This window comes from Boleophthalmus pectinirostris, unplaced genomic scaffold (genome assembly GCF_026225935.1).
Source record: "Boleophthalmus pectinirostris isolate CB_2022bp ecotype Guang Dong unplaced genomic scaffold, ASM2622593v1 HiC_scaffold_7, whole genome shotgun sequence".
Classification (NCBI taxonomy): Eukaryota; Metazoa; Chordata; class Actinopteri; order Gobiiformes; family Gobiidae; genus Boleophthalmus; species Boleophthalmus pectinirostris.
The window spans coordinates 31,699,438-31,725,714 of record NW_026571473.1 but is presented as its reverse complement, the minus strand read 5'-3'; the positions used below and the strand labels follow the sequence as shown (position 1 = coordinate 31,725,714).

At 40.0% G+C, this 26,277-nt stretch overlaps 1 protein-coding gene across 1 annotated transcript in view; it reads right to left on the bottom strand.

Annotated features, from left to right (window-relative positions):
- The window catches only part of LOC129412105 (inactive N-acetylated-alpha-linked acidic dipeptidase-like protein 2), a 514,851-nt gene that overhangs the window by 19,706 nt on the left and 468,868 nt on the right, over positions 1 to 26,277 (bottom strand). The window contains exon 15 of the mRNA XM_055165108.1: positions 1,109 to 1,202. Within this exon, the coding sequence (XP_055021083.1) occupies positions 1,109 to 1,202 (94 nt within the window). The remainder of the gene's footprint in view (positions 1 to 1,108; positions 1,203 to 26,277) is intronic.

Sequence of the window (26,277 nt, the reverse complement as noted above, 5' to 3'; positions counted from 1 at the left end):
AGTCCTGTGGCTATAAACATCTAGCCAGGCTGGCACCACCTCGTGCCTTCGCTCAATTTAATTTCTCTCCAGTGACTTGGTCAGCAATCAGAATACACTAGACGGTTCGCAAAAACCCTGGAAGTGCGGGTTCGGGCACCAGCCAATCAGTGAAGAGCCATATATTCTGTGTTGTCAATGATTCTCGAGATTGAGGATTTAAAACCGGAACAAAGAGAATGTTTGGTGAATTTTATCAAGGGGAAAGACGTTATTGCCCTTCTTCCAGTGGGATTTGGGAAAAGCTTAATATACCATATACTGGCATATTAAGCCCCATTAGAGGCGCATTACATACGTCACGACCAAATAGCAGCGACTGATTAAATAAAAAAAGTACCTGCCTACCATCGAGCAAATTAATCTAATGCCGCGGGGTCAGATGGTTTCTAAGGTGAAACTGGCAGATGAATCAGGCTAATAAACATCGATAGTATGGCATAAAATGTATCAGTGCCATTGGAGAATGTTCCAAAGTGTGGTTTTAACATTCTGTTTCCGCAGCATCATGCAGGTGATGTGCCATCTCCAAAAAGTTACATACATACTGTACCTTTAGCTTTGGAAATAAATAGTTGATGGACACTGATCAAGGCTGTATAGTGACAAATAAAGATGATACAAAATTTGGTTTATATGTTGGTGCTTTTCACTGGCTGCAAACATTTTCTGGACCCTAAAACCAGCTCTGTTTGTCACTTCCTTGTAGCTCATAGTATTTACATTTCTTCCGACCATCATCTCATGACCACTGAGGGATAAACATGTTTTCACTCGGCTCTTCTTTTTGTCACTAATGGCTACATCACCGTATTTCCCAATAAAAACTGACTGATGCCCTTCCCCTCTTCCCCTTGCTTCTTTAAACTTTTCTCTCTTTAATTATTAAAAGAACAAACAAACAAAAACCTCAAACACTGTTGGAACGTATGTTGGAGCGAGGACTGAATCAGGTATTCAGTCTTGTGTTTGGACCTGGTTGATGGATGGATGAAGGTGTATTATTTCATTCTTCGTTCTTACAAATCTGACTACCGTATGTCACTTTACTGAAAATGAATCGTCTGACCTCTGAGTTTGTTCTGGATGTCCAGCACAATGTCCAGGGTGAAGAAGGGCAGCACAGGGTCAGTCATCAGACGCAGGATGGCCTCTGCGGTCATCTGTGGACAACAAGACAAAAATCAGACTCATCTACAAAACGTGCCTTACCCAAGACATCGCAACATCTGTAATATTGTGTGGAGATGTTATTGTTAATATGCAGAGTTTAACGGGTTCAGTCACCAAGTTTCTGCCCACTAACGTCACTCAGGGCAAATATCAAGGCATTCAGCTCCATAATGGATCTATCAAACTGCTTTTAAAAACCATAGCAGATTTACATACAGTCACATTATTACAGCACTACAAGCTTAAAGCTTCACTACTGAAAAAGAGAGATGTTTTAGGTTTAAAGGGCCAATATTACACAAAACAGCTTTAAGTCATGTTAGAATGTTGTTACGTTCCCCCAAAAACATACTTGAAGTTGTGTTTTGTTTCCTTCACATATGTTTGAGTAATCCTTTATTATTAGTGTGTCCACATCTCCAAACAGGGTTGCCGCTCTTTTTCACTGACAAAATTTCAAAACTTTTCCACGACTTTTTCATGACCTAAAGTGAATTTTCCCTGACTTTACGGCAGGGGTCTCCAACCTGTAGCTTGAGAGCTCTCCACCCTCTTCCAAGTAGTTTGCCAAGGGATTTTTGAATTGAATAAGTAAAATTAGATTAATTAAATGCCTTTTACCATTGTACATGTATCATTTTGATGCCTAACTTTTTACACTACTAAGTGGATAATGGTTTATGTTTTATAGGCATCTAACTGAACTTCATCTGGCCCTTATATATACTAAATTTCTTGTGACTGCTAAATCTAGTAGCTCTCTGACATTTTCATTTTGTAAAAGTAGCTCACCGGAAGAAAAAGGTTGACCCCTGCTTTACGGCACATGTAGAACTGAGCATTCTTTTAGGGCTAAAAATGAAATGTTAACCCTTTCCACTCACCTTATGGTTTGGTATTATAGTTTTTTAACATTTAAAATCCTGTCAGTGCATTTATTGTCGTCTCTTTTAAACAAAAGGCGCAGACGTTCAGAAATATCATCATAATAGTCTAATGAGAACTTAACAGAACGCTGTAGTTGTGTGAAAGAGATACTACAATTCCATGACTTTTCCAGACTTAGAAAGGACATTTTCAATTTCCATTTCCACCTGTTTCAGCTATCTTTTGTTCAGTAGGGATCGGCAATTCCAGGGCTGAAATCCTCCAAATGATTCTAGTGAAGGTGTATGGAGTTTAAAAACACAGTGGAGCACTTCCTGTATTACCATATGACATCACAAGCTGGAACAGAGTGTTTTCAGTTTGAGAAAAGAACTCAGCCTAAATAAGTGTGGTTGGTTTGTGTGTTAAAAATGTGTGAATGAAACAAAACACAACTCCAGGTATGTTTGTGATGAGGAAACAACAGCAAAAAAATACCGTAATAGTACTATAGAGAAAACAAGTACTACAAGTCAAATATTACAGTACTTGAGTTGTAATAGTATGTTTTGTTTTTTTAAATCAGATTTTCCTTCTAAAACCACAGTGTCTGGTGCAGATGAGCGATACGGCGGTGGAAGCATCTATCAGAGCTCTGTAATGCGTCCTGACGAGAGCGCACACCGGAGCTCTTATTTATGGGACTATTTTTTGGATGGCGGCGCCACGGCACAGATGAGACTGAAGGAGGAGGAAAGACACAAAACCGAGAGGCGCTGAAGAAGACCGAGAAGAAAAATGTAAACGCCGCGTGACGAAAAGCGAACGTAAACGAGTGAATTTAAACGTGCATTGTGTAACGTTTCTGATGGACGGTCCGTTACCAGCTTATTTTCCATGGATATGCTACCTGAAATGTTCCAAAGTATGGCATTAAACGTATTTATTTCAACGGAGACAGCAGGGGACACCACAGGATTAAGTTACATATCAGATCTGTGGAAAGGCGAGCCAACTTACAGTAATAATACACACTTTTAAGTCAATAAAAGCCCACGTTAATGAGTAAATTAAGTTCAAGATGGATATGTTTAAAGCCATACTGGGACTTTTCCAGAAAAAGCAACAAGATCTCCATGGAGACAAGCGGATAGCGGACCCTCCACCGGAAAAGTTACACATTAAAAACATGAAAATACAGTTTCTCCGTGATGAGTTTATAAGCACTTTGCACAACTTTCAGAGGACAGAGCGAAGTTTTGCCATCACGGTTATGCCATCAACAACTAGCATGCTAACAGCACACTGTCCTTTTTTCCTGCATGGTTCTCAGAGGATAAAACACTTTGTAATTAGATGCACACAGAAACCATTTGAACTTTTACTACTTAAAAACACTGAGAACAGTCATTTTAAGTTATTCATTTAAGTTAAGATCGTATATTTAACAAAACAATGCTGCATAAATAAAACAAAATAGAAATTAAAAAGTATTCTCTGTAGACTAGGGGTCAAAATTTATTCATTTTCCCATTGGCTGTGGATGTTATTAACCTGATTTAACCTGCTCCCTCTGTGTTGGTTCACCTGTGATGTGTTTTAAAAGCTCTTTATGTTAAAAATAGACTAATGAATATGAGAGCGCTACAACACAAAGCTCTTAGTCTGAAGCACAGCAGGTCGCCCACCCTTCCTCTCTCCTCTCTCCTTCACCTCTCCCTCTCTCTGTCACCTCTCCATTTCTCCTCTCCTCTCCCTCTCTCCTTCTCTCTCCTCTATTTTACTTCTCCCTCTCCTCCCTCTCCCTGTCTCCCTCTCTCCTTCACTTCTAACTCTCCTCGTCACTTCTCCCTCTCTCCCCCTCCCTCCTTCACTTCTGCCTCTCTCCTCTCCTCTCCCTCCCTCTGTCACTTCTCCCTCTCTCCCTCTCCTCTCCTTCTTTCCGTCACTTCACCCTCTCTCTCTCCCCATCTCTCTTTCACTTCTAACTCTTCTCGTCACTTCTCCCCCTCTCCGTTACTTCTCTCTTTCTCCCTAACCGCTCTATCTAATTGTCACCGCTCTTTCGCTCCCTCTCCTCTTCCTTTCTTCCTCTCTCCCTAAACTCTCCCTCCCTCCATCACCTCTCTCTCACCCTCACTCCTCTCTCCTCTCTCTCTCCACCTCTCTCTCTCTCTCTCCCTCCTCTCCCTCTCTCATCTCCTCTCTCTCACTCTCTCCCTATCTCCTCTCATCTCTCTCTCTCTCTCTGTCACCTCTCTCCTCTCTCTCCTCTCTCCTCTCTCCTCTCCCCTCCTCTCTCTCCTCTCTCCTCTACTTCTCCCTCTCTGTCACTTCTCCCTCTCCTCTCCTCTCCTTCTCTCTTCACTCTCCCTCTCTCCCCTCCCTCCTTCACTTCTGCCTCTCTCCTCTCCCTCCCTCTGTCACTTCTCAATCTCTCCCTCTCTCTCTTCTCCGTCACTTCACCCTCTCTCTCTCCCCATCTCTCTTTCACTTCTAACTCTTCTCGTCACTTCTCCCCCTCTCCGTTACTTCTCTCTTTCTCCCTAACCGCTCTATCTAATTGTCACCGCTCTTTCGCTCCCTCTCCTCTTCCTTTCTTCCTCTCTCCCTAAACTCTCCCTCCCTCCATCACCTCTCTCTCACCCTCACCTCTCCTCTCTCCTTCTATTCTACCTCTCTCCCTTTCTCCCTAACCTCTCCCTAATCTCTCTTTCTCTCTGTCACCTCTCGCTCTCCCCCTTACCTCTCCTCTCTCCTTCTATTCTCCCTCTCCCCTCACCCTCTCTCCTTCCCCTCTCCGTTTCTCTCCTCCACCTCTCCCTCTCCTTCTCTCCGTGTATCTCTCACCTCTCCATGCGAGTGATGCAGTTTAAAGTGGAACTAAACCCTAAATCAACTTTTCTTTGCAACCAAACTGAGTATCTGCTCTTTTAATATCATTCTCTTCTATATTTAGTGCTTTTTGTTAACTTCAGTGCAAATTTGCCAAAAAAGTGATGAGCGGGGGTTGTGAGGAGATGTATGTAGTGTGTGTGTATATATGTATGTTGTAGATCAGGGGTGTCAAACTCATTTTGGTCCGGGGGCCGTATCCAACTGACTTTGATCCCAAAGGGGCCGGATCAGAAAACTCATGACATATAAACCCCAAAAATAACAATAAGTTCAAATATTTGTGCAAAGAAATTCAAATCTATTACAGAAATCTTTTTAATTGATGAACTCTTTCTTTTACAAAATATTATAATATTATGAACAACCTGAAACTTTAAGAAAAATACAATTTCAACACAATATTTTAACATGAACTTGTTTAACATTAACTTGTATAAATAGGAATACGTAAGTTTTTCTTGGAAAATCCTGCACTCGGCTCCACTTTTCTCATTTTGGACATTTTTCTGATGAGGGTGTCACGGTCAACAGTCAAAACGATCGTCCTTTAAGAGCGTTTGGAAAGAGACAAGTCTTCATTTGTGCTGCTCTGGTGGGAGGGGCCACGTACAGAGACGCTGGAGACGCTGCTGTGATAAACACCACAGAAAATTAACAAGATTTTAATAAAAAATAGAATCAAAATATTTTAGTAGAAAATCAGCCGAGGGCCAGATTACAGGTCTTGGAGGGCCGGATCTGGCCCCCGGGCCGCATGTTTGACACCTGTGTTGTAGATCAACATGCAGATCGTGACAAGGCGACCCCCCCCCTCCAAAAAAAAATTGCGAACCTCAATGCATTAAACATATGATGCAAGATATATGGACTTACATAGGAAAAAAGTTAAATAACTCAACTAAATGTATATAATATTTTAATTCAAATGCTCAAAATAGCTACACTTTGCTTTGTCGACAGCGCTGCAAACCCTTGACCTTCTCTTAGACTTAGACAAACTTTATTGCGAGGGAAATTATTTAATTATTTTCTGTATTATATATTATTTTCTCTCAACAAATGTCTCCTGAAATAGTTTTCACTTCACAGCTGTGCCACGTCAGGGTCAAGAAATGCCAAAAATCCAAAAATTGAGTTTATTTACTATGTTTATTTACTACATTCCATATGATCCACTTGATTCTTTGACACTAAAATCCTTTATATTTTGATGCTATTTGATGACATTTTTACCACAAGAGCTGCTATTTTAATATATCTGTAGTGAGACAGGACAAAAACATTTGTGCAGGAACTTAATAAAAAAAAAAAAAGACTCTACAACGCGAATAATCATGCAAATAAAGACGTAACATGAATGAAAAAGCGTATCCAAATAACTGACTGGTAGTGATGGTATCAAACGAGCGTCTGCAGCCCCTCCATTTTAGATAATTTCCTTGTCGTCTTAACCGCTCATGACTTAATGAGATTCCTTCACCACACACTGAATAAAACTTGTACATTTATTCAGAAGTAGAAAAAAAAAAAATCCACAAAATCAATAAAGCTGTGAAGGACGAGCACGCTGCTGTTTGGCCTGGTATTTGACTGGGAGAATCAATAGGAGATGTAATATAGCACCGCGGACACTTGGAAATGTCACTTTAACATTTGGTAGTGCACTGCTCGCCGGCGTTCCATACATTTTTAATATGTTGACATTATGAATAAAATGCCCCCCTCGCGCAACCTTTGTCCAAATGATCTTTGAGTTTCACTGCACAGACCCATGGGGGGGGGGGTACTTCGCTGGGTACATATACTGTGCACATACTGTCCACTGGCACATAGACTGCTGCTGTCGATTAGTATAGATGGTATAGTATAATAAAGTGTGTCCACATTATGAAGCAGACTGTGGTTAGAATCACAACCAGAGGATTATTGTCTGTGCCACTGTTAGGACAGCCTATGTAGATCACTAGGTTGCCTTGGTAACCACAAGAAAGGGAATGTAGAAATATTAAAAGAAGAAATGAAGAAATAAATTTGATTGTTATTTATTCAGGATATCCCCAGGTTTGACTTAGCCCGATTCATCAGGTGTTTTCACTTCGTACAAACCGAATGACCTTGCAGCGTTGGAATTTGTTCGCTTGACGGTAGGCGGGTACTTTTTTATCATTTAACCAAATCGCTGCTATTTGGTTGTGACGTATGTAATGCGCCGCTAACGGGGCGAACTGGTATATTAAGCTTTTCCCAAATCCTGTAGGAAGAAGGACAATAACGTCTTTTCCCTTGATGAAATTCACCTGCCATGCTCTTTGTTCTGACTTTAAATCCTCGATCTCAGGAATCGCTGACAACACAGAATGTATCGCTCTTCGATGATTGGCTGGTGCCCGAACTTGCACTTCCGGGGTTTTTGCGAACTGTCTATTGTATTTTGATTCTTGACCTAGTTTCTGGAGAGAAATTAAACTGAGTGAAGGCACTAGGTGGCGCCAGCCTGGCTAGGTTTGACTACTCAAAATTTAAGACTTTTTAAAAACCTTTTAAAGACAACTTAAATGAAAATTAAAACCAACATTGCACCCATTATGTGGCTGAAAAACACCAGATCCAAATCTAATAATAACCAACGAACTACTGTATCTACAATCTAAGAGCCACTGCGGACTAAAGCTACACTTCCCCATGATTCAGCCAACGTCTTCCTCCACTCTACTGATTGTTTGCTCATGACTACTGGCGCCAGAAAGCATTATTTTCGCATACTCCAAATTAGACGATCATTCACGTTACATGATTTCATTGGTTTGGAAAAAATATTGGACTAAATTAATATTTCTGTTTTTTATATAAAATGGCAAATATTGGAAGGGACTATTTTGTCTTCCCCAAATATCGGTGGTGACATGTTCCCACTACATTCATAGGCATGACTCGCAGAACCTGGAACCCACAAGAAGGTTCTGGGTTCAATTTCCAAGTTGCCAGGACCTTTCTGTGTGGAGTTTGCATGTTTTCCCAATATCTGAGAAAACTTCTCCAGCTAAGGTACACTTGGACAAGCTCAAGATGGAGTTGGTAGGGCGTCTGTCCACTGATCTGAAGGTTGGCGGTTCGAATCCCGCTCTTGACATAAAAAAGCACTTACTATCTGGAGATGGATTTCTGGGTGCTGCACTGCTCACTGCTCCTGAGCTTTCAAACATGGGTCAAATGCAGAAGACAAATTTCCTTATGAGGACAATATAAGTACCTTAGTAGCTTTGTGCCAATGTGGGTAAAGTGTCTTGCTCACGGACACAACCACTGATCTTGGTGTGAGCAGGAATTGGTGGATGAGTGCCCTAACCACTGAGCCACTGTCACCAAATGTTTCTGAGAGGCTACAGAGGCCAGTGACTGCGCTGCTGGAGCTTTCACTTGATCGGTTTGATCCCAGCCCAGACTCAAGCCTCTGCAGCTCCTCACCACTATTATACTCTGGAAGTTTGAGAGTCTTATTGAGGAAAAAATGACTAAGCTGCAGCGACGTAAGTGTCAAAGCAGATGGCATATTTCTGTAAATAGTACTGCCAATTACAGAGATCTGAAAATGACTCTCTGACCGATCTCAAAAGCATGTTCACTGTCTGTGTTTACTGTTTGATGACGTGCACACTGTTGGGACACTATATTGTAATACAGAGACCAGAGGTGGGACCAAGTCGTTGTTTTGCAAGTCTCAAGTCTTTGACCTCAAGTCCGAGTCAAGTCCCAAGTCAAATACAAGCAAGTCCAAGTCGAGTCTCGAGTCACTGGCCCATAAGTCCAAGTTAAATCCAAGTCGTCTGCTTTGAGCTTCAAATCATTTCAAGTCTTTAAACCAAAGTACCAAATATAGCTTAGATTTTAGCAATTTATATGATTTTTAAGATAAATTGTACTTAAAAAAATCATAGTATATTTATATATGAGTATTTATAGAGCATATACAGTAAGAGTTGTAAAAATGTTAATGTTTCCTTTTTAAATGTCTTGACAAGATCTTAGTGTGAATCATTACGATTAGAATAGAAAGAATTAAGATTTAAAAGTGTTTCTCGAGTCAAGTCTCAAGTCACAGGCTTCAAGTCCAAATCGAGTCCCAAGTCATACTCCATTTTATCAAGTCAAGGCTCAAGTCCTAAAAATAGTGACTCAAGTCTGACTCGAGTCAAAGCCACAACTTGCAGGTCCCAACCTCTGACAGAGACTGAGGACACATATGCTTTTCTCACTCTCAGTATATGGATAGAATATACTGCAGTAACAGTGGCGTAATGAGTCGGGATGTAACAATAACCGAAATATCGTGATATCGTATCGTCAAAAGTCTCACAATAAGTAGCAGCAGCTTAGAAACATTGGAAACTGCATATCCCAAGATTCATTGCAGTGCAGACAACATGAAGAAATATGATTTTTACTTGAATTCTTGGGATTAAGATGGGAATATTTCACACCAAAATCTTGTCAAGGTATTTTAAAAGCAAAAAAGTGTCCCATCTTCAAAATATGGCAATAAATATTGTACTGTGAGATGCATATCGTGATAATATCGTACTGTGAGATTTGGATATCGTTACAGCTCTAGTCATGAGTAATGATTAGGGCTGTAACGATATCCAAATCTCTCAGTACGATATTTTCACAATATGCATCTCACGGTATGATGTTTATTGAGATATTTTGGTTCTAATAAAAAAAGATGTCTGTTAAAAAGAGAACATTTTTGGATTCACCAACTTTAGACTCTAGCTCCTCACGGGCTCAATGTAGAGTTTGATCTAAGATGTTTTTTGTGATATGGTTAAACTATTTCTGTATTTAATAGAATGTTTTTTATGTAAATATCTAAACTGTTTTTTCTCGTCAAAGAATGGACTGAACTCACTCTGCTGTGGTCCAAAGCGGGAAAAATATCTAACGACGTTTTTTTTTTTTTTTTGACGAAAAGTTATTTAAAAATAAAAATGCTTTTGAACATCGGCCATCTGAGTGTGCTATGTATTTTTTCACTTAAGCCTTTGGTTCTGTCATAAACCGAAGAGTTAAAATTAAAAAGTGCTTAATAACTGCTTAATAAGTTATTTTATCTTGGAAACTGGACTGAAACAGAAGGAACTATACAGTAATTCTGCTAAAACAATTGGTCTTTTAGCTTTTGCTTCACCATAACAATAAAAGAACAAACAGATTCTATACATTGTGATGGCCGACGATATTCATGAGAGACTTTTGACGATATTTTGATTATTGTTACATCCCTAGTAATGATTCATGCTGAGGTTTAGGTAGCGACCATTCAGATTTAGAGTCCTTTTAGGTTTTAACCAAACTTCCATTCTGCTTTCTGATTGGATAACTGTCTTGAGAACAAAACACCAGATTAATAAAACGAATAAATCAGCAGTGCAGTTGTTATCAGTAAACGCTATTGTTACGCACGGCCATATTTATTTGGGGCATTAGTTGTTTTTGTTCCCTTTTGTAGTAAGTTTTGTAATTAGTCCTTTTTGCGTAATTTTTGTTTATGGTTTATTTTGGTGTGGCTGTGCGGAGCCTATAAATACGACTGTTTGCCCGTGGCGCTCTCTCTCTGCTCTGCTCTGCTCCTCCGCTCTGTGCGCCTTGCTCCGCCCAGCCCTGCCCACCTTGTGCGCTCCAGACTCCGTGCGCGCCCTGACGGTGGCCTCGCCCCTGTCAGCCAGGTGCAGGGTGGGCTGCCATGTAGCCTTCTTAACCGTTAGCCTTTTGTCCTGTTTTTGATTTTTTCCTGGGTTCTGGTTGGTTTGGGTTTTTTCTTGTCTTTAGTTACTGGTTCTGGCACCGGACTGTACGTGTGCCCTGGTGTCACACCTTTTTGTTCTGTTTGGCCAGCTCACCAGGTCCACCTTTCTGTTTATTTTTGGTCACGGGAGGGTTTTTAAATTTCTTTTAAAAATGTAAAAATTAAGAACCAACTAGAAATAAAAGAAATTAAAAAGCTATATTTTGACTCCTGTGTCCTTTTAAATATGTTGCCCTTCGGGTCGTAACAGCTATAAAAAAAACCCAAACAAACATCTGAACATGTTTACCTAATATCTGAGAACACAGTTAGCTCATGTTTATGGAATTTAAAGTCAAAATCTTATATTTCCTGAACGATTTTTTAAGATTTTAAGTTAGACATATTTTTTAGAATAGGTCAAATCCTCCAAAACTAGCTCAAGATCTGAAAATAGGTCCTTCTGTTCTTGACATCTTACCCCAGTGACATTGAAGGATGGGTCAAACGCAGAGGACAGAGGACAAACTAAAGCGCACCTTAACCTTAAAGGACCTGTAGGTATAATAAAATGTGAATAAATCTATAATTTATCTGTCTCCCGTGACTTCTTACATCAGTAGACTTTACACATCCAAATGATTTCACCCAAATGATTTCATCCATCTTCCAATTTGGCTCCTCAGACGTGCGCGCAGTGGCGGCGTTCCACCAGCGGAGGGCTCTAGTGTGACGCGCATCTCCTCCCCTCACACTCTCGCACTCTCACACTCTAACGCACTCTCAGGCAGCAGCAGTGTATTCCCTATGACGCACTGGTGGCACCGCCTTCCAGCCAAATCTACCCTTCACCACCGCCAGCTCCCCTAATGCACAGAGCAGACAAAAGATCGGCATTTAAACGTAAAGATACAGTACGGAACCTGCACTTTTACAGCTTAAAGAGCCTATATTATACTATTTTCTGATTTCCTCATCACAAACAGACCTGGAGTTGTGTTTTGTTTCATTCACACATGTTTAACACACAAATCCTGCATTTTAAACACACTGTTCCACCTTGAGACCTCATGTGGTAATACAGGAAGTGCTCCACTGTGTTTTGAAACTCCACACATCTTCACTAGAATCATTTGGATGATTTTGGCCCTGGATTTGTTTATTCATAAACTATAAAAAGATATTAACAGTGTTACAACATCAAACATACAAGAAATGAATGAAAAGGAGCAGAAAGAAGAGTAATTTAATATTATCTCCCCCCTTTTCCCTTTTCCAGACAATATATTAACACCGATATTTACCGTAATTTCCAGACTATTGAGCGCACCTGAATATAAGCCACATAAACAAAGTTTTAACAGAATTTTACAGATATAGGCCAGACCTGAATGTAAGCCGCAGGTGTCCATGTCGTCAAGAACGTTTTCAAGCTCGGGCCGTCTGCTTTTATCGCCTCTGAAAGCTTCTGTCGTCTTTTTGCTTTGACCGAGTTCGTCACGCTGCCGTCGCCAAAGTCTCACCATCGACTCACTGATGCCGAGCTCACGTGCAGCAGCTCCGTTTCCTTTTTCGACAGTCAGATCAGTTGCCTTTAACTTAAAAGCTGCATCATCTGCATTTCTTCGTGTGTTTTCCATGAGAAGGGTGTGTGCATGATGCGCAAAATAACTGTCCCAAACACAGTATAAACTAGAATACTCCTTGGTGGATCTACTCCGCATGTCTCCTGCAGAATGAGTCTCTGTCCTGTCTGTATCATGTCAGTGTCTTGGAGGATTCCAGCAGATTTCAGGCTCTTCTGGGGGCAGGGTTAGTTCTGTCAATCAGGTATGAGTGGATGTCCGGCTACTGAAGTTTGAGACGTCTCTTCTCGTCATTTACGCACTGACCTGATTTAACACATATGGGTAAGACATAAATTGTTTTAGTGCTGACAACCTCGCACGCTGCAGCTTCATGTTAAGCCTAGATCCATGTGTTAATCGCACAGACAGCGGCCAAACCATAGATCGTATATGCAGTATGAATGGACAATGTGCCAAACAAATAATCCGTCCATACATTAGCAGCGTCGTTGTAAAAGATGCAGGGTTCAAAGTGTGAGGAAAAAGTAGCATCTTATAGTCTGGAAATTACGCTACTTTAAAACCTTTCAAACCAGTACATTTCAGTTCAGTCACAATTATTAATCAATTGCAAACAGAAATCTTCACTATCATGCACAACCTAGTTTCCTTTTTCATACACACACATTGCACTGGATTTTATGTGTTTTTTTAAATGCCATCATTGTACTTGATTCTTTTATATCTTTGTCAAGACTATTTTATAAATGAACCTCTTTCACAGTAATGCTTTGCTCCATAACCTTGGTTCTGAATCTGGGTTTTTTAAACAAGTAGGTTCCTTTTATACTGTAGTGGCTTGCTCTTGTCTCACACAGTCTTTGAATATTTACAGGTAATACTATTTTTAAATACTTTATGCACTTTGCTTTATACATTATTTTGAGCATACTTAAGTCAACAATATCATGCATTTTCATCACTTTAAGTTGAACGAATAATGGGTTGGATTTGCCAATCTCTCCTGAATAAAAGATAGCTGGTAACTTGAAAACTACCGCTCGATTGACATCACAAGGTGGAACAGAGCATTTTGAGTGTTGGAGATGAAGACAGATTAATGATAAAGGGTTGCTCAAACATGTGGGAATGAAAGAAAACATAACTCCAGGTATGTTTCTGAGGAGGTAACAACATTATAACGTGGCTTAAAGCTCACAAGAAGTTTAATATGTGGCCTGTCTCACATCAAAATGATTGGTTATTTAAGTTATAATAGTGGAGGATTTAAAAGTAGCTGTTAAAAGTACTTCCCAGGGTAATCTGGGCCAATACGTCAGAATGCCTGAGGAAAAGAAAAAAGAAAAATTGGCTCAAGGGTCGCATTTGGTCCCGGAGCATTAATTTAGACACTATTGCCCTAACTCCTTAATAAAGAAGTCACTAATGCTGAATCACTCTCACACTTTCTCAGTCGATATTGGGATGAAACTACACTTGGACTTGAACAAGACTAAACCAGGACTAGAATGGCACTAGAACTGGTTTGATTGATTATTATTTAGCTTTCAATCTTGTGTTATAATGTAGCCAGGCTGGCGTCACCTAGTGCCTCCACTCGATTTCATTTCTCTCCAGCGACTAAGTCAGGAATCAGAATACATTAGATGATTTGCAAAAACCCCGGAAGTTGTAGACCACACATCGGCCAATCAGCGAAGAGCTGTGAAGCCATGACGTCAAACTCAAACAATCGCATGTCTGGGTCCCTTTTGTGGTACAGCACAACAGTAAACAAAGCGGTCGAGATGGATGTAGACGAAGACATACATTCTGTGTTGGCAACGATTCCCGAGATCGAGGATTTAAAGCCGGAACAAAGAGAATGTTTGGTGAATTTTATCAAGGTGAAAGACGTATATCATGACCAAATAGCAGCGATTGGTTAAATAAAAAAGTACCAACCTACAGTCGAGTGAATGAATGCTGAGAGGTCAGTCGGTTTCCACAAAGTGAAACCGGCTGATGAATCAGTCAATGTTGTAAAGTTGTTACCTCAAAAACATACCTGTTGTGCGTTGTGCTTTGTTTCGTTCATACATGTTTGAGTAATCCTGAATTATTAGTCTGTCTACATCTCCAAGGCTCAAAAATGCTCTGTTCCACTTTGTGATGTCATCTCTTCATGTTTGCAGCTCTACATTTTACCTTTAGTTCAGTAGAAATTGGTAATCCCAGAGCTAAAATCATCCAAATGATTGTAGTGAAGCAACAAAACACAACTCCACGTACGCTTGTGATGAGGAAACAACACGGTAACATAGATCGAAAATAGTTTTACTTTAAATAAGTAAATAAAAAATAATAAAACTTAAAATACAGATAACAGAGGATTGGAGAAGGTAGTTTAGTTGTATTTTTTGATATTTTCCTATTGGTCCCTTACAGTATGTCAATTTTGTTTGTTTGTTTTTTATATTTGTATTGATGTTAATATTTAACTAACCAAAAAAGGAAAAATAACATAAAATAAGATAAAAATAAGATAAAACCTCCCTGGCCTCACTCCTCTCTCCAGACACTATAACACAAAAGCCTATCCATTTGTTTAACTATGAAAGGCTACTGAAGTAACCGGACCTAAAGGAAAGATGGTGGCTGGTGCGATTTGGGTTCTTCTTGGGCCAAAGTAGGTCTCTCCTGAATAAAACATGGGCCCCGTGCTCAGGTTATGTAAGAGCAGAGGAGGAGAGAGCTACAGTTACAAATGACACACGCTCACTTCAAGCTGAGACGCATAAACAGAAGAAGAATCAGGTCGAAGGAATCGTATTTCACAGATAAACCGGAGCAGAGAGTGGACTGAGCTGTGCTGCTGAGATTACAGGAGCAGTGTGGAACTTTTCTGCTGCAGGGTTTGCCACCTGTTTGAGTCTATGAACGTGTTATGGTTTTGTTTTTTATGTTCTGCAGTATGCATTAAATTTATCTACATGGAGACAAACAGGTCAGGTCTGTGGAGAGGTTCTTCAAAACAATCAGTAAGAACACAAGTAAATGAATATATTGAAAACAGATACATACATTTAATGCTGTACTGCGGAAAGATCGAGTTCAAGTTTATTGATCCACAAGGGAAATTATTTGGACACAGTAGCTCACACATCACAGTAATATAATAACAAAGAGCAAAAATAGTTAGTTAAAGAAATAACGTTGACAGTGGAGACCCCCCAACCTCCTAACTTTACACAGCAAGATGGATTCTCACGGTTTTTGAGGGTTCACAAGTTTAAGAGAATCCATCTTGGAGAGCACCCGCTGTACGGTTAATTGGGTGGATGACCATTCACGCCGTAGCACTGAGGTTTGAAGCCACATGTGAAGCGCAAAAACAAACATGGCGACACACAACAGATGTACTTCAGTCTATTGTAGCATCAGTACGAACGGATTTAGTTTATGAAAAACATGCAGAAGGTAAGAGGCTTTGTGCATTTATGGACAGGGAAGATGTCAGATTCAAATATCTGTCATAATAATAATAATAATAATAATGATAATACCGTATTTTCTGGGCTATTAGGCGCACTTTTAAGACTCTAACCCTATCAAAAAACGACTATGTGCCCCGCAAGCCAAAGAGCCCTATACATGAATCCACTCGGGTGTCCCATCACGACTTCAGTAAACTACAAAGCCGCACCACCCACAGCGCACGCAAACACACACGGAGCAGACAGCGACCGCGCAGCGAAACACACCCGCGGCGACACTCATCACTCCACACTGACGAGGAACGGAACGAAGGAACGAACCGAAAAAACAAGTGCAATGTACCACTTCTAGACACAACTGAGTCACTGCGAACACGCCAACAATCCAGAGGTCCCAGACAGCACCCTCCCTACACGCCACAACTGAACAAAGCCCAGAGTCACCGTGAACGCGCCAGACAAAGTTCGAAAATAGACCATTTAATGACAGTGTGTCTTATAATCCAGAGCGCCTAATAGCCTGGAAAATACGGTAGTAATAATAATAATAATAATAATATAATAATAATAATAATAATAATAATAATAATAATAATAATAATGCATCAGTTTTATACAGCGCTTTTCTGGACACTCAAAGACACTTCACTGTGCATTATTCATTCACTCCATACCCGATGAAGTAAGATATTATTGTAGACACAGCTGCCCCGGGTCAGACTGACTGAAGTGCGGCTGCCAATCTGCGCCATCAGCCCATCTGACAACCACCATCACTCACACACATACCACTTTCATACTAGGCAATGTGGGTGAAGTGTCTTACCTAAGGACACAATGACAGTTTCTGTGACTGGCGCCCCCTTGTGGCACCTGATTTTCCCAGTGGTCTCCCATCCAAGCACTAACCAGGACCAGCCCTGCTTAGCTTCTGCGATCTGACGGGATCAAGCTTTGACAAGCCGTGGCCATGGTCATGTTGAGTGTTTTCCAAATGCTTTCAGTGATTATTTCAGAGGGACACACATATCAATCTGTCGTGAACCAGGTTAGGATCCTCCACCTCCACATTAGACAGATTTAAATGTGTGACTTTGAGATTATCACTGAGACACAAACAGCTGTCTCTCTAAACACAGACATGTCCTCCTCCTTTATAAAGTGTTTCTCATGTTGTCAGTGACGTCCACACACCGCTCTCTGTCCACTGTCTGATCTGTCAGGATTTATTGATTTCAGAGTGATTCAGGAAAAACCTCACAGGGATCACATTAGAGTGGAAATGATGGAGAATACTGCTCGAGAAACCTGGAAGAGCCGATGCCGTTGTGCACAAAGCCAGAGAATATTTTAGCATTACAATGGCCAATTACAAGTGTATGTTTGCATTTTGTGTTTTTGTCCTCAAGCTGGTTATCCAGTCAGAAAACAGAATTATTTCCTCACTTTGGGTTGCCAGAATTTACGACTAAACCAGCGTGCCACAAACCTTAAGTGCCCATGACAGGTTGGACTGCTCATTTGACTAAAACACACTTAAAATCACAAACTGTTACCTAGCAACCGCAACCATGTAGTACACTATGTCAAAACTCCTCAAATTTACAAATAAATTAATATTTGACAAAAAATAAATAAAATAAAATAAGAAAAAAAAGAAGAAGAAAAAAAGAAAAGACCTTTATTTTGTTGAAATTATAGAACTCTCTTAAATAGAACTCTCTATTCCCTGTAATTTTCAACATATTTTTCAACTTTTCTTCACAAATTGCTTCTTAATTTGTGTAAAACTATAATTTATATTTACAACAGGTTTTATCCCACTAAATTGCTGTATTTTTTGGACTATAAGTCACAATTCTTTTCATGGTTTGGGTGGTCTTGCGACTCCGGTGCTTCTATATTAAAATTTTCACACTGACAGCCTCGAGAGGGCGCTCTAGGCTTGTGTGTCAGTATCTGCTGCTCCTATTACTCTTGTACCACTGTCACTTTGCTCTACTGCGCATGCCTGCAGAAAAAGCCACTATCTTGCTGCAAGTACTTAAATATTTAGCTGAAAACGGTAATTGAGCAGCAGAAAAAAAGTTTGGAATGAGCGAGAAACTTATGAGGAACTGATGGAAAGTAGAGATGGAGAGCACAGCTTCACAGAAACTGGGAGGATGCGCCATGCTACTTTCTTGGAAGTCACTGGATGGATTGACAAAACCTGGACTTTAGTGACAACTGAAACCATCCTGTCGGGATTCAGAAAGGCCGGAATAATTGTAACTGGAAATGATGCTGAGTCTGACGACAGCTACACAGAAGAGGTCGTGGAGTTGCTCAGAAGTGACACAGAGGATGAAGAATTCAATGGATTTAGTGATTTGGAGTGAGATGGAGAGTTTGGTAAACTTGTTATGTTGTTTAGGTTATAGTTATTGGAATAACTGTTAATATGACACGTTAACAGTCTGTTGTTCTCTGTTCTGTTGTCATTACTATAACTTGCCTTTCAAGATGAAATGGTGGCTGATTATATAAAATATATTTCCCCCAAAAACTGCAACTTATAGTCCGGTGCGACTTATATATGTTTCTTTCTTCTTCATTACGCATTTTTTGGCTGGTGCGACTTATACTTCAGTGCAGCTTATAGTTCGAAATATGGTAAGTACAAATCAGAAAATCATTAAAACCTCATATGCACTTTGAAAGCTCTCTATGATATAACGTGTCCTCAGTATATGACCGCCATTGCCATCCCAGGCACAGTTGTGATTCCATTGCCATTTTAAAACCAGCAGGAGCCCATGTTAAGGCATTTGAATTCAGCACCACGGACAGCTCCAGCCCCTTTCTCCCGGTGCGCAGGAGCCTTAAGAGCAGATGGTGCACTGTGTACAAACTGAATCCACACGCTCACAGTACATGTCCTGAATGAAGCGTCCACATCGCACACACTAAGACCTCGGATCCTTTCAAATCGCCCACTCAAAAGTGTAAACAGACATCGGCTCCACAAATCCAAACTTCGGATGAGAGGTGTAAAAGAGCAGATTGTATTAACGCAAAGGGACAGGGTTACAAAAGCTTTAAGTGATTAATCTACAGACAAAATGATTTTCTCAGTATTCATCTCATGGTGTAGTAGTTTTTAAGGCATAATGTGACCACATGTCTCTCTTTTGGTTGTACTGCACAGCCAGACAGGCCAGTCTTCACTCTTGCTCATTCAAAGAAAAGATAATAATAAAAGTATTGAACTTAATTTGGGATACCGGAACCTAACCTCATCAGCCAGTTTCAACTTTGTGGAAATCGTCTGATCTGGCAGCATTAAAATTCAGTCACTCGACGGTAGGCGGGTACTTTTTTAAATTTAACCAATCGCTGCTATTTGGTCGTGGCGTATGTAATTTTATCAAGGGCAATAACGTACTTCCCCTTGATAAAATTCACCGAACATTCTCTTTGTTCAGCCTTTAAATCCTCGATCTCAGGAATTGTTGCCAACACAGAATAGATGGCTCTTCACTGATCTCGCACTTCCTAGGTTCTTGTAAAACCATCTAGTGTATTCTGATTCTTAACCTAGTCGCTGGAGAGAAATTAAATTGAGTGGAGGCACTAGATTCCGCTAGACGGCACCAAGATAGTCCCACTGAATCTAAGGATTTCATTTTCAGGGGAGGAGCTTATCGTACACGTTTTTGTGGTAACTGAAACCAGAGCACCCAAAGGAAACCACACGTCATGTTGAAGCAGTTGCTAGTTAGTGAATTTTGTTCACTGACAATGGCAATAAAACCTATTTTGAGTCTGACACAATACGCTACAGTGAGTTATGGTGAATACTGTGAACAAATTTTTACATTTTTTTTTTTTAAACATGATGGATACAGATATTTAATGTATGAAAAATAATAAAGACAAATTCAACAGCCTCTGTGACATGTTAGTGTCATATGAACCATCTCGCACTCTGAGGAGCTCAGGGACCGGCCTCCTGCTGGTGCCCAGAGTCACGACTAAACAAGGGGAGTCAGCGTTTCAGGTTCATGCAGCTAAAACCTGGAACAGTCTTCCTGAACATGTGAGACAGACTCTTCTGTGACGCTGTTTAAATCCAGGCTCAAAACATTTCTGTTTAACTGTGCACATGACTGAAAGGTTTTCATTCCGCACTCTTCTCTCCAATTTATGTCTCTCTTTTTTTATTTTAATCTTCATGATTATTTATGTTTTGATTTGTTTTTATTATGACTTTAATGTATTTCTTATTCTGTAAAGCACTTTGAATTACTTTGTGTACGAATTGTGCTATACAAATAAACTTGCCTTGCCTTGCCATGAACAGATTCCAAAACAGAAGGGGCAGCATTCTTGCCTCACAGCTACACCACTACAACTGGACTGAAAACTAAAAGTATATCTGCACAAATCTGTATTAGAATCACTACATTTGAAGCTTTAATAGACCTCGAAATCTGCGCTAAATACTTTAACTATTTCCTCTTACATTTTTAAACAGATACTTTAAAGGGACAGTCCAGGATTTTGGACATAGGACCTCATTTCCTAGTGAGCCAGAGTGTTGGAGACATGTGGAGACACTTTTAAAAATATTCCATCCAGTCGTGTGTATGCAGAGGTCGCTGGTGCTAGGCTAGTGCATGTCAATGGCCATAGTTATCCTGCCACTAAAAACAGTCTTACCCACTCCACAAAACACCTGAAGCAAAACAATTATTACGCCAGACTGTCAATGTAACTGTCTGTGTTGATAGAAAAATGTTTGAAATAAAACTAACCTTGCATCACATGAATCATCGTATGTTGAGGGACTATTTTCTCATATATCAGTTCGCCGCTGCCAAGCTTTCTATCAGGAAGTACAACTCACTGCTGCTGCTCAGATACAAATCCTTCAAATGCAAGCTTGGTTTTACTTCTAAAATTATTCTATCAACACAGACATTCACATCGACATTCGGGTGTTTTGTGGAGTGGGTAAAACTGTTTTTAGTGGCAGGCTAACTATGGCCATTGACATGCACTAGCCTAGCACCAGCGACCTCTGTAAATACAAGGACTGGATGGAATATTTTAAAAAGTGTCTCCACACGTCTCCAACACTCTGGCTCACTAGGAAATGAGGTCCTATGTCCAAAATTACAGAGTATTTCTTTAAATCTCAAGTAGATTTGTTCATGTGATACATTTGCTTGAGTATTGTATTTATTTATTTTATTTTTTTGCTTCAGTATCTACACTTTTAGTAACAAAACTGAGCTCTACACTAGTTCAAGATGTGGAGATGGGTCCCACTGCTCCTGACAGGTTGGTCCAGAGACACTGAGGAACGGGTCAAAAGGACAATAACACGTTACTCAATCTTAATGGTATCTTGAGGCTAAACTAAGAGTAGATCTATAACACTTTTATTTGATTAGTTTCAGAACTCAGCACAGGGGCATTTTGGAGAAGTTGACTCCACAGCCCCTCCTCTCTGTCTGGTCAGTCTCCTCTCTCCACGTGCTCGGTGTGCGCTCTGTGCTGGTGAGAGATGGACCTGAAGAGCAGAGCAGTGAGGCGTGAGCTACAGCAGATGTTTCACAAATCCTCCTCACACTGCCGAATGGAACGGAGTCAGAACAGACAGAAATGTGCCCACGAAAAGAGGAGGTGGGGCGGTCAAAACATACATTAGGTGCACTGCAGAACTCAAACTCAAACTCTTGTCTCCATGGAGATGTTACTGCAATAAACACAACATTAACCAATATTATTTTAGTCAACAGCGAATTAAAACAGCGTCTCAATAGTCTCCTTTATACTGACCTTTCCTTAACCTGTGGTGTGTGTGTTTCTCCTCTCTCCTCTGTATATGCACGTCTTGTATATTTCTCCACATTGCTCTATAACTTGTGTTTGGATAAAGCTGCTCTGTCTGTGTCAGCAAAAACAAGGCGCTTCTCCGATAAATCAACACAAACTTATGCACATAGACACACATGCAGATGTCCCCCGCACACACCCACCGCTGCACACAGTGTTTATAATGAAAAATCCCATAGACTGCCTTCACGTTGCATCACAACATTATAGAACGCCTAAGATGATTTTTCCAATTAGAAAGCAGAATGAACCTCACGAGTTCCAGTTTAAATGATGAAATCCTGTTCCGGCAAAATATCAAGATTAGGCGTGTAACAATAACCAAAATATCGTGATATTGTACCGTCAAAAGTCTCACAGTAATATCGTGGGTCATCACAATATATGGAATCACAAGTTTCTTTGCTGAAATTCATTGTTATAGTGCAGCAATAGCTAAAAAACAACAAAAAACAGAGGGAACTACATCGACCATGATCCTTTGCTACGTTTTGGTGCAAACTACATGAAGAAATAACAGTTCTAAGCACTTTTAAATCTTACTTCTTTGAATTTAGTCTTGTCAAGGCATTTTAAGAGGAAAAAGTAGCGTATTCACAGTTTTGTTAACCTCCACAAAATATCACAATAAATACCGTGACATGTATATTGTGAAAATATCGTACCGTGAGATTTGGATATCGTTACATCCCTAATCAAGATACATATTTGAATCTGGTTGGTCGAAGGGTCACAACAGCGGACACACAAAGCTCTTACTTTGTACAACACAATAATCCATAACATAGACTGAAGAATGTCAGCCATGTTTGTTTTGGTTTGTCTGGGCACTTCACCTTTAGCTTCTGCCCAAACCTCAGTGCTTTGATGAGATCGAGCCGGCGGGAGCACACCAAGATATCGTAAGTTTGGAAACTCACAAATATCACAAAATCCATCTTGCTCCGTAAGGTCATTAATACTTTCTTACTCTTTTAATGCGTGTAATGTCTGTATTTCGTAACAGAATTTTAAAAACTGAATTGCTCAACTGGACCTGTGTTGCCAGAGCCTTAACCTGCAGAAAGAGACACATCCAAGTTTATCTCATTCTCAGTATATGGACAGACCATGCCTCATGTGAAAGCTCAGAACCTCCAGATTTCACTGACTGAGCTGCAGAGGCTGCACTGTGCGATCAGAAAGAGGCATTCCAGATTCACAAATGTGTAAAACTTAATTCAGAGTGCTCGACATATCAGTCTGGTGTGATCCACATGGCAAAAAAACAGAATCTAGGTAAGTTAAGATGACTTGAATTAAGAAAGTTGTATCATGACTTAAGTCAATTTCACTTGACAAGTAAAATTATTTGCCAGTGGAACAAGACTTTTTGTACTTCAAATATGAAAATACATCTTGCTACACTTAAAATAAGAAAAACAACAACTTTTTGCACTTGAAATAAGAAACTAAATAAGAAACTAAATTGAATGTTGCTTGAATTAAGAAAAGCACACTTACTCCATTGGTAGATATTTCACTTGTCAAGTTGAATCGACTCAAATAAAGGAAAATGTTCTTAATTTAAGTCATTTTAACTTACGTAGATACTGTTTTTTTTTTCCAGTGCAGGTTAAAGTAAGAGACACTATCAGCTTTTCTACACACACGTCTTCATTCATCTTATGACAAGACGTACCACTTTTGCATTGCCAACTAAAACAAAAAACATTAAATTCCCACAAAAATACATCAACAAACTCGACTATACGTATATTTTTCATTTACGTCCAACAAGTGCAGAGGAGTGTGCTGCTCGGAGGTCAGAAATCGCCTGAGAGAACAAGGCCAGGGGTAAAAATATTGAAAAAGCATGCAGTATTTATCAGAGCGTCGCGATGTGTGCGCGAGTGGAGAGGTGACGCTCGCTGGGATCACAGGAGAGGCACATCTGAACAATAGCTGTGTCTGAGACGAATACGGCAGCGTCGCTAACTCAAAGCTTGCACGCGGGGCCATTGAAGAGCAGCGTGCTAAAGGAGGAGACGAAAATTACTGCAAAAAGCCACGGAAAAAAAACATTGTCCCAGATTTGAGATTCGAGACGCGAAATCTGCCACAAGTTCTGCTCCACTCAGCGCTAACAATACCGCTGCTTGTTAGCCGGAATATGGGGAATAATTACTCGCAAGGCAGTTTCTCAAATGTAGTGGCAGCGCTCAAACTCTGCATAACAAGGAGCTCGAGGTGGTACAGCGAAGGTAAGCATTTCACCTGGCTCTGGAAAAAAATAAAGTGCAATATGTGAATTGTGGAGTAGAAGAAGTGCTCAATTCTGTTACTTAAAGCTTCACTGTGTAACTTTTATGGTAGAGGGTCCACCGCTTAGACTCCATGTTGTTTTATTTTTTGACTGGAACATTCTACAGCATGGCATTTAACCCTTTCAGATGTAATTTTTCCTCGCCTAGATTTTTTTCTTAATTTTGCGTTTAAAACTCACCCTTTTACCCCCTAATGAAGTGGTATAATATAAAAAATAAAAATAAAAAATATGAAAAATGTTTAATTTAAGGCCTTAGCTACAAAAGTGAAAAATATCAAGTCTGTAAGTAAACTAAAAATATCCTTATTACCCTAAAAACAAAACAAAAAGTGCAATTGTCTCTTTACTTTTCTGGTGCCAGTCAAGGAAACAGCTTGAATCAGGTCCAGGGCACAGAGCCACATCACTTCTGGCATTTCCATGGTGTTTACTACATTTGTATTTGTACATATTGAGTGAAATAAACCTTTCAAATAAAAATAGTAAGAGATTACGCAGACCAAGATGCATAATTTGCCATTTATTTCAGCAATAACTGCACTTAGAGCAGCTTTTTCAATTGTTACAAACACAGAAGCTCAGAGCAGTTGACCATCTTGACTCATTACACTCTTTGGCAAAGTTTGGGCCAATCAAAACTCCAGTTTCTGAGAGTTGTGAGCGCTTATAAACTCACTGTGTTGAATATTCACATATATATTTAGGGACACAAAAATCATGGTTCAGTACGTACCTCAGTTTTGAAGTCACGGTTCGGTTCATTTTTGGTACAGTATGGGAACAAAACCATTTGCTTGTTGTTTATTTGTGTTTTTATTAAAACAACAATTTGTTTTAACATTATACAAATGGAAAAATAAAATAAATTTTAAGTGCTGCTTGGTAATACTAATAAGTTAAATCAATTCTGGGATTCCGTGCCGGCAAAAGGCGAAAGCGAGGACCGCAGTGCGACAACGGTAGTTTTATGAGGATTCACGTGGTTTGAAGGGACGTAGTCAAGACGGGGGGCAATTTGTTGTCAATGTGGCCGCCCTAACTATAAAGCACTGTAGGAAACACTGCCACCCCACTCATTGACGAGTTCCCTTGTGAATATTAAAGAGCTGAGCCCCGTGTAGCTGCACATGTAGTGGCAGAATGTAAACACACACAAATTGTCCAAATTCACTCGTGCACTGCCCTGCACTGAACCGAACACCCTGTATTGAAATGGTTTGGCACAAATATATGTACTGTTACACCCCTAACTTACATATAAATTCAGAATGCATAAAGGAAGTGAGGAATAACTTTGAACTTTTTGTTTTCCACATTTTTAAGACTGTGACAGGAGAGTGCCTTTGATGAAACTTTTCGCAAACCACAAAGCAAAAAACAAAAGAAAAATAAGCTGAATTTAAAAATGTTTTTGTACTGGATTGTGTCATGGACATTATTTACCTCTTATCTGCCCTCTGTTGTGCCTTTAAAGGTGCACTAACTTTTCTCGTTTCATTTTGTTTCTCAGCAACTTGTCTACACAGCTTTTCAAGTTAATATTTCACAGTATGCCATGTTTTATTGTTTAACTGCTAATACAGTACACTGAAAAACATGTGTTCTTACTGTGGGCATGGTTGGCCTCTCTGCAGAACTAACCTGTAATTTACTTGTCTCCATGGAGATAGACATGTTTAATGCCGTTTCCTCATCTCAAACATACCTGAAGTTGTGTTTTGTTTCATTCACACATTTTAACACTCATTTAATCCTCCATATTTAGGCTGAGTTCCTCTCCCAAACAGAAAACACTCCACCATTAATGCTATACTGTGGAACATTTCAAGCAAAGCAATTATCTCACAATGGAACACGTAGATGGACAGAACCTCCTATAGAAAAGTGAAATACTGTAACTTTTAACAATTCTATGTGAACAAAATAATGGTAAATTTACTCTGCCTCAGCCCTCTCTGGCTCTGAACGGGGAGCGCTTCAGTCTTCACACAGGAGCGTCCCAGGAGAGGCCATTGTGAGGCTCTCATCACCAGCCTTCAGAATACACACGGCTCCACATCTGTCAATCAAACTGGCTGATGGTAAGTGCTGACTCCCACAGAAACAGGAGCTTTGAAGACGCCGTACAAAGGGCTGGGGTCAGGGAGCTGTGCTGGTCTCATGTGAAACACGAAACTTATGGAATCAAGGGAAGAACATGGATTTCCAACGCAATTCAGCTTCTGGTTTATAGGTGACATTTTGAGGACTTTTGCA